General features: G+C 39.2%; 1 protein-coding gene across 1 annotated transcript; it reads left to right on the top strand.

Annotated features, from left to right (window-relative positions):
* Positions 1-8107: 8107 nt before the first annotated feature.
* On the top strand, positions 8108-9669 carry LOC110838524 (uncharacterized). Its single transcript, XM_022081793.2, has 3 exons — positions 8108-8312; positions 8676-8851; positions 9607-9669. Exons 1-3 carry the CDS (start codon positions 8225-8227, stop codon positions 9667-9669), a joined length of 327 nt encoding a protein of 108 aa, XP_021937485.2. The 5' UTR covers positions 8108-8224.
* The last annotated feature ends 594 nt before the right edge of the window (positions 9670-10263 follow it).

The following is a 10263-nucleotide window of genomic DNA, read 5'->3' as shown; positions in this document are numbered from 1 at the left end:
GGTTCTATGTAGGATTTGAGGTTGTGACGATGCAAGCAATCTTTACTTTTTATTTTATCATACAAGTATCAAAACCTAGCTCAGTGTTCTGCCAACATCTCTCTGGAGTCAGCTTGATTGTGTATAAATATAAACAATTAGTCGTAATTAATGACCGTAATAAAATAATGATTATCTGGCTTGCCACTTTGAATCACAAGATCTAAAATCACAACACTAATAAATATTTCACTTACGCTTACAGCATCATCATGGTACTACAGACTAATTATTCCGTGCTGACATCAAAGACACAAGTTATTTGAATACGCAAAATCAAATTAACTCGCACTGTCACTGCATAATTCACCTCATTTAAAAGGCTCGTCCAATGTTAGATAGAGGTCTCTTTAACGTGTTTTATTCACGGCACTCCCAGTATCGAAGAACATATACTCATAGCTGAGTAGGTAACACACACAAAGCACGTTAACTTTGTTAATTGAAGTATCATTACGCAACTCTCTAACACATAAACGGAACAGACCTAGTGACACTTACAAACACAATCTGCTTTAAAAATAAAGAATTCAGAGTTCTGCAGTGTAAACAGCGATTATTTACTTCAAAAACATTAACCCTTGTAATGGCTGAGTTGTCTTCTTTGATTTACCACTGAATGTTCAAATATTATTTAGGCGACTTTAAGCTATAAAAATTGAGTATTTTATTGATGCTGATGTGGCTACAAAACAATCGCACGACAAAAATGCAAATGAAAATATTAAAAAATTGTGAATATAAGAAACGTATAAGAAAAAGAAAGGTCTTTACCATTCTTTTAAACAAAAAAATGGTTGACCTCAACATGAACTGAAGAAGAAGTGAATTGTACCAAAATCACCCACAAACTGCAATTTTCATAAACACAACTGCAGTGACGGTGGAAGACCATTTGAAGTTTGTGGAAACTAGATAAAAATGTTATTCAATGTTTTTTAGAAAAACTATTGTCAAGAAGAAAATTCATGGAGAAACTAAAAACATTAAAACATGGGAGACATTACCAACCTATATAAGACCCTGAGAGTGAATATAAGGAACAAAATATGTACACTGGGAACTTTTGTTTTGCAATATCATTTTTACCAATGGTTAACAGCTTGCAAAAATCTAAGAAAATCTGATTTGCTGGCAATGCTTGATGTTTAAAAAAATTTGAATGTTTTTAATGTCAGGGGCCTTTAACAAACTTATGACTTACATGCTTCACGAAAAGAAAAGAAAAACACGAATCTTACGCCAAACATGTACAGTACACGCAGGTCATTCTTTATTTAAGTCTCCAAAGAAATTATGAGCTTCTGGAGATCCACCTTACATTTAGTAGTTCAGAATATAATAAAGGAGTTTATACAAATTAAGAAATATTGAAATGGGTGACATGACTTGTCTGCTGCCAGTTCAAGAACTACCATTTAGAGGTCATGAATTATCTGAGTTGCCCCTTGACAGAAGTAATTGTAAAGAATATTTTGAACATTATGATCCTCTGCTGAATGACCTTTTGCTAAGGCACATCTCTGGCCATTGAAAATAATTTGTTAAAAGCCCTCCATGAAGTGTTGCTAGTTGACATTTCAAGACAAATTCAAGAACCACCTAATATTGGATGAAACTTCTGATTTTCATTTTGTCGTGAGGTACATTCATGATAGTAACAGGTCTTTCTACTCAAACCCTTTCTCTCTGTGTTCGCAAATTCTTACATTTTGGTTCATACATTACAGACAGGTCTGGGTATAGATTTTATTCACAAAATAAGAGAAATTCAAAGTCACGTGCAAAATGAACATGACACACTTCTCAATTTTCTAACAAAAACCAGGGAAATGAAGAAGGCAAAACCTGACAGAAAATTCTGCAGAAGAGAAGTACAGAAAACTTTTCTACAAAATTACTGCTACTACATAAGTGAGAAAGTTTACATACATAATTTTAAGGCTGCCTTTCCTGAACAGAATACACAAAAACTGCCCGTGTATTTTTTACATTCTCTTCTTCATTAAAACCTTGAAACTAACAGTAGTCCGAGCTACTGATATTGTTGAACATAAGCCATAGCACTGAATGGGGCAAAGCAAAAAATTAAGCAGACATCACACAAAATATTATTGCTGGGTAAAAACTCAGAGCACCATTCTTCTTTGTCATTCCAGCGCATGGTGCATGACGGCACAAACCTTGTGTTTTGAGTCACTAAATTCAGCAACCGATACTGAGACGAGAACAAAAATATGATCTGAGACTGTTGAAACCATAAGTACTGCAACTGTGTTTGTCGGCATAACTGTAAGTGGTTACACAGGCGGTTGAAATTAACGGATAATGAAAAATATTAAGAACTGATGGTTTCAACAGAATAAAACTAATGAAAAGACACAGACATTTTTAAGATAACTGGAACTGAAACAAATGAGAGGCCTCTGAAACAACCAAGATGTCCTTGGAAGGACAACAGACACAGTATGGAAGAGACTGGAATAATGTTTACATATTTCTAAATGTGAGATTACAGACTGCAGTGCACTTTTATGCAACACTACAAAGGTGAAATGATGTACAGAAATTAGAGGAACAGAGTTTAAGTACGTGAAATTTGAGGTTCTAACAGCATTTTGAAGATGTTGATGCCAGAAAATGCTGTGAGAACTTGTAGGGAGACAAAAGTTCCTATGAAGTGTTTACTCCCACCATTGTCAGGGCTGATGATGTAGGCAGTAGTTTCTCTTAAGTGTAAGCAGTTACATGGCTTAACAATCTAGAATACCAACATCGACACGGAGTTCCACTGTCAGGACACACATGAAATTGTAGAAAGATTGGTTAACGGATGACGTGAGTATCTCACCTGGTCTTTGAATGGTGCAGCATGAGGTTAACGTTTGGGTGTAGAAGCAAATGGGTCACTTGATTCTTGCGCCATTCAATTCACATTCTGTTCACAACAAGAAGAAAAACAACATAACACCAGCAGTCAGTTCCATGCAACAGTTTGTTCAACAAACACATTCACACTTCTTATGGAGTGTTTTCACTACGATAACTCAACTCAAGTTTGAAGCAACTGTTCTTGAACTTGGCACTTCACATTCAACTGAAATATCCACCTCTTTCAGTTTGTGTCACAACCTGCTGTTAAGTCGTGCAACTACAGTCTTTTCTGACTCACTGCTACTCACACCTGGGGCAATTTCACCTGCTTCAGTAGGAAAAGTCGATCTGGAATATAATTTAATGATGAACTCAGCAACCAAGAGTTGGTTCAGTGAGTCTACCAGGAAGATCCACGTCCGGTGTGACCTGGTTTGGTTCAGTTTCAATTGCTTCAGTGGGAACACTCCCCAGATACTAAACACCAATCACAACTGACGTTCAAGAAAGAAAATGGAACACAAGAATCTAACAAAATATACGTGGCAATACAGAAGTTCCCTGGTCTTTTATTCACTCCCTTAGTTCTCTGTAGTTTTTGACAACACTTAATAAGACTTTGGGTAAACTGCTCAACTTCTTCCTGGCTGCATTCGAACTGCGAGCTCTCCCAGTGAGGGAGGGTTTGCAGAATTACATTTATCAGTGCACGGGTGTGACCCTCCACATGGCTGGTTAATATTTCTGTTATGGGCACTGTCAAATGATTACTGCAACAATTTTATAGGATTAAGGTAGATCACGAGTCAGGAAACCAGGAACTGGCCCATTATCACAGAATACCACTGTAGTCAACACAGAACTAGAACATCGGTACACCGCTGATGATCACAACACACACTGGGCCAGCGGAATAACAGTATACAAGCAAACACTAAACATATATTACAATAAGAAATAATAAATGGCCACCGCATAATAATAAATGTTTAATGCTCCATGTAAAGCTGGTCCCAAGTTTACTTTTAGTATTGATAAAGGAGAAACATCAGAACCACATTTCACACGGCAACAATAGATTTTATAAAATCCACAGACCATCCCATTTTTTAAATTATTGATTTTAATTCTGTATCGTTTTTATTCTAATACTGCAACGTTCTGCATTACTGTTATTATCGTGAAGGGAAGCAACTGCCTGTCTGGAAATGCGTCCCATAGAAACCTGATCTTACAGCCAACAAATAACGCGGAGCAAAAGACAATATTAATCTAGTGTCTGAGTGTACCAAAGATCTCTGAGATGAGAGTGTCCCAGTGTCATTTTGCCCACCATAAATCCTACATAGACTGCCTTGGGTTTCAACCCGGGCTCCCACATTGAGAACTCGGCAACTAACCACATGAGCTGTGGACTTTTTCTAAGGTCAGTTGATGAATACAGCCTGCCATGATGGAATTATACTTTTGGGAATAAATTCAAGGTTGCAAATATGACCTAAGTGTGTCTTTAATCTTAATCTGTAAATGTAATGTAATATTATGCATAATCTTCAGCTTTCATGGCGACTGTGTACAATAAAATCCTTTCGGGCTATCAGCTACGTCAAGTGGTTAAAACATGAGGAGACTCTTTCGAGGTCCATCTCTGTCCTCATCCACAGGGTAGTGAACTGTTTGGGGCTCTCAGCAGGTATATATATGACACGGTTGAGAGCCCCAACCACTTCATTACCCTGAGGATGAGGACAGATGTGGACCTCGAAACGTTGTTCTCCTCATGTTTTCACCACTTGATGAGGCTGACAGCCCGAGAGGATTTTCTTGTACACAGTCACCGTGATAGCTCAAGATCATACATTAAATACCGTTTCAAGATTAAACATCGTAATTCTAGGCAAAACTTGCACTGATTACACGGCCACAGGAATCTGGGAGTCTAAAATGTCAAATTCCGTAAACTGGGAGTAAAGTAGATCGTAATGCTAATTCACTTTATTGATAGAGCTACCAAAACCGGCTGAACTTCTTTATTACGCCGAGAGATGGCTCAGCGAGTATGAACCCCGCTCTCCTCGATCACCAACGCTCATAATACCAAGACTACTCAATAGAGTGTATCCGCTACCGCACAATAATATTGATTTTAGTTGGACAGATTTCGCCTGCGTGAAAGAACGCTCTATAGAACACACGTTTTAAGATCACGAATGAAATGAGGCAGTGAAACCATTTACGTTACTTTTACGAGCTGCATACGGACCTGTCCCTCTGATCCAGTCACCAAATCAGCCAACATTTCTTCATTAAATCTGGCGTGAACAGAGTGCAATGAAAACCTTTTTAAGGAGCAATTAGATTTGTGTCAGCCCAGCGGAATTCGGCATAGAATTCACAATATTCTTTATTAAAATTTCTAAAAAAAGAGATTCTGGAACGAACTGTGGATTAATATAAGCCACAAAATACAACTATAAAATTGTCAAGTCCAAATTGTAGGCATGTATGAAAAATATAATTCTCACCTATCATATTAGCCAACATAGACATATGCTTATTTTGCATGCATCGCGTTAAAGAGCAAATGAGCATAAGAAAAAGTCATTTGTCTTTTATCTTTGAGTGCGCTTAGTCCAGCTTAGGTCGTTGCAAATATTCCGTCCCAGTCAGAGGCCACGCCCAACATTTCGGAACAATTTCTTATTCTCACGGCCTGGAATTGTTAGCCCCGCGTCGACCCAAAGGTCGGAGAATCACCCCTTGTCGGCTGTCCGCAAATGCTTATTCGAAAACTCCGTATCTGGCGGCCATAATCTATCATGATCCTGGTTTTGTGTGGACTACGGGGCGAAGTTCCCGCCCTCTCTGCGGCCAGTCTGTTTCTGGGGCTCAGCTAGCCTCGTATTCCCTGACCACCGAGGGTAAAGCAGGCCGCAGCGTGAAGGTGACGCTTGAGCACAGGAACAATTACCGCATCAACGAATTATCTGAGGCAGAATCGGAGTCAACGCCAGAAAATTCTCTAACTTAACGAAAGTAAAACCACGAAGTACTCAAGACAAAGCTGAGAGGTTATCCAAGCGATATTCAGTTCGAATCTCGTACAACGACACAATCCCCACCTTCTCGAAGGCAAATTCCTCAGCAGTTCCTAAAATCCATTTACACATTAAACCTGTCCCATTCACAATTCATAACAAACTTTGCATCAGCCATTCGAAGCCGCATGTGAGATTATTGAAACTCTGTGGCACCATAATCTAAAAAAAATTCGATCCAATTCCTGTCCCCCCTTAAAACACGCCCAAAATATCCGTTTCATCCAATCGCAGTAGACTAACATGTTGGCACCGGCTAACCCCAGCTTCCTGGTTCTTCTCAGTTACTTTAAAGCAAGCACAGAATGTACTCTCGCGATTTATCATTCATAACCATCCTGGCATGTTTAATCAATGGATACGCAACATTATCAGTTGATAGAGCGTTGAAGGAACAAGAATAAACACTACCTTATAAGTCGTGGTGAACGCCTTCTACCTGGTTTACCCATCAAACTACGTGTATCTCAGCCCTCAAAACAGTGAAGGAGGCCGTGGGGGTAGAAACTTCGAAGTCCTCCCTCTGTAGGCCTCATCTCCGCCTGGACCAGCTTAATTTCTCGATTTCGCACGCACAATTCACGCTGAGGCGAAAAATCCAATTGTCGGCAGTTGGTAGTCAGTCCAGTGCTTTAAAAACATTCGTGTGCACAAGAACTTGTCAATGGGGCGCATTTTCATACACCTTTTATTCTCATCCACCAAACCACGTGCTTTATTCATCCGCCGGTCGAATGCGGTAAATTATATTACCACAAAAACTTTTCCGATATTTGGGTAACCCTACAAATTGTACAGCACTTACTTTTGAGACATCTGGTGGCATCCGTGTTAGTCGACAGTAATACAGAATTAAGCTAGGATTTATCAATGGATTTAATGCTCCTGTGCTACGCCTACTGAAAATGCGTCGTTTAATAAATGAAAAATCATTAACTACTATAACCACACAGAATCAGCAGATTTATTTGGAGACACCCGGTAGCTTATGGGCCTCATCAGTAAACGTGCGTCGTTTAATACGTCCGTAAAAATGACCGCAGAAACCAACATCCTAACAGAGACTCGAACCGACGACTGTGTATTCGTGTCCGTGACCTTAGACCCCGTAATTTCCTCTCCGAAACGAAAGAATTTTGCCTTGGCGTCGATTTCTTCTCGTGGGTGCTTTCCCGTCAACAGAAACCATCTTTGTCGGGTCTCGAACTCGGTGTCGAGGCCTTCGTTTCCGAAATCTCCTCTTCGAAGCAAAAAACTCTGATCCCTTTTTCTGTCTCGCTTAGTTTCGGAGCCAAAGGAACCGCCCTTGAAGGAAATCGAACTCAGGACACTTCTTCAAGAGTTCTTGCCTTCCTGCGTTCTCTTATTGGTCAAAATGAATAATCGGGATTCGAAGGAAGGAAACATTTTCCCTGTCGCAGGGGCGATGGGTTCAACAGCGCCCGGGCCCCTCAATAATCGAATTTGAAATTAAACACGTTTAAAAAAACACGAAGTTATTTTTAAACAAGGGCAAATTAAAATTCAAAATTTACTTCAAGCCTCTTCTCATTGCTTTTAAATTCATTTCCTTTCACAGAAAATATTTAATATTAAATAATAATTTCTTCCATTAATGATGGAATCTAACCAAATTATAACATGGAGTAATTCAATTTGTATTTTTTAACTACAAAAAATGTGTTCATATAAAACACGAACACCTGATACAATCTCGGCTGGCATGCCATAAGGTTCATTTCTCATTTCTTATGCACGCCTGAATGAACCTTATTGCACTACGAACCCTAATAATTGGAAAAAAAGGTTGACTCTTGTAAAATTCAGCACATTAAGTTAAAGGCTAGTTTGATTTTCATTGCTGGATTATAAACCTATATCTACCTAATTATAAACTGAACGCATGATATGTAGGACAGAAGTCTAGCCCACGGTAGAGAAGTAGAATTTATGAGTCCGCCCGGAACAATTCTTTCACTGTAAAATTGCAAAAATTCTTAAGTTGGCAGAGAATGCATGAGGTGAATTCGTAATTGGATATCTCATTTCCCTTTGCTGAAAATGTTCTGATCGTCGAGAACAGGTGAAAAATTTCGTGCGCTCTCGTACGCCACTGCCTTTGCCTTTACCCAGCTGCAGCCCTTGGACGTTGGTCCTCCGGTTCGTCCTACAACCTCACAAGTTTTGCTTCTTCTGTTTGCAGACTTGGCGGAATGTGGATGGCAATGGAAGGAGTGCAAAAGATCGAGTATTTTGCCCTCGCCCGTCAGGCAGTCGCCGAGCACAAGAAGAAATATCCCGGTAAGTAAATAATTCTCTTTTAATGTCAATAAGCATCAGAAAGATTCCAAAAAATGTACCCGAGAATTCTGAGAAACATCAGCGATTTTGATTTATTTGGGATTGACTGCTAGCGATTTTAAGTAAGAGAACTTTTGGCGAGTATTTATTTTCTCCAAAACCTTTTCATCTACTTACGAGTCAATGAACCAGATATTATAATATTAAAATGGGAGGAACTTAAATATTTAGTTTTGCAATTAGATATGATCAAAAGACATTGTATTGTTCCTGTCTTTCGGTAATAAAAGACGCCAAATCACGCGATCAGAAGCAACCGTTTACGGAATGCTGTGTCCTGAATGTCAGTCTTTCCGTTTTCAGATTATGTCTACAACCAAAAAGCGGTCCGCAGACAAAAGCGCCTTCGAGAGCAGGCCCGTTTTAAGAAAGTGAGACGCCTCACGACGGCGCAGACCAGCAGCGCCCGTCCGATGCCTGCCGAAGAACATCAAAGAGAAGGAAGATTCCCACGCACACAAGTTGTCGCTTTGTCAGAGGTAAGTCGTCGTCATACTCTTTGGACGAACTCACTCGCCTGCCATCTGTCGCTTGCACATGGAAAACAAACAAGTGTGGAAAGTCAGTGGCGAAAGATGACTAGAGTAAACTCTCGGTTATCGGGGTTGGTCGTGAAGTTTATCTTCCTCTGTTCGTAAGAACGCATTGCAGTTGAACTTATTTAGCGGATTCCACTATTTAAATCACTAAAACTCTACTCTAAGTTTAAAACATTAATTTATCTGCCCTCGTATTTCTTTAAAAATAAACTGGCTGTTGAAAGCAAAGATATCTTACAAATAGTTTATATTTATAAGGACATTAAATATTCACACGTCGCCATTTTTCTTCACCTACGATAATTACGTCATTTCCTACATGATCACTGAAATCTCGTATAATTAAACTTTTATTTCTGTTGGGTTTACGTCAGAATCTGTCACATTTCCATCAGATCCCATCACACGACATAAAGGTTACAACACCAGGTCAGGTTATGACACGTAGATGAAACAGAGGGTAAAACAGAGGTCACCCCAAAAACTGCTGAATCAGGTTGAAGTCTGTAATTCACATAAAAGTCCACGTAACTAGAATAAGTCCAGTGTCTCTCACCTTGAGTTTCGTCACAAATTCCTTCAAAACCTGCATCCGTAGAGATCGCCTACCACGAGATATTCGCTGTACGTGTTTCCATACTTGTTACCCATAATTCCAGTTCTTGTTCTGATCCAAATGTTTATTTCTTTTCCAGATTCCAGAAATGGACGATATTCAGTTTACGTCTACTTTGGGAAATATGACAAAGCCAATTTAGAATATTTAAGTGCTTAAATAGTTATATTGTTTTAGAAAATTAGTTAAATTATTTATTTTTTAAATAGTTTGTAATTAAATGTAAATTATATATTTAAGAACATTAAATAAAAAACATGTTCATAAACTTTCCTGTTGTTATTTTGGCAAAGTAATATTTGAATGAACTTGTCGCCCTCAGTGCACTAGTGGTTTATGTGGTCGCCACTGGACCCAAGGTACGTGGGTTCAAACCTGACCGAGGTCGATGGATTTTTAAGGGGTGATAAAAATCCATAGCACAACTTCCTTCGAGGGGAAGTAAATCCGGCGGTCCCATGCCGTAGATTTACGGCACGAAAAAGCATGAACGAGATGTTTCGTAAGCAAAACTCGCCGGCCATTTCTCACACAAGTCTCTCCTGATTCCTACTAGATGGCTCTAGCAGACAAAAATAAGGACGGAGTAGAAATTGTGCGGAGGCGTAAATGAACACTTGAAAAGACCAGGAGAGAGAATATTTTAACTTGGTATCGCAATACACGTGTATGTGCGCTGAAACATTTTTTATTTCAACATTTGATCGCTGCTACTTACGCGACATGACTGAAACTT

Source organism: Zootermopsis nevadensis, unplaced genomic scaffold, assembly GCF_977971745.1.
Source record: "Zootermopsis nevadensis isolate Lab colony 2312 unplaced genomic scaffold, Znev_1.0 Znev_ptg000057l, whole genome shotgun sequence".
Taxonomy (NCBI): Eukaryota; Metazoa; Arthropoda; class Insecta; order Blattodea; family Termopsidae; genus Zootermopsis; species Zootermopsis nevadensis.
Note: the sequence above shows the minus strand (reverse complement) of the source record. Positions and strands in the feature narration are given on the sequence as shown.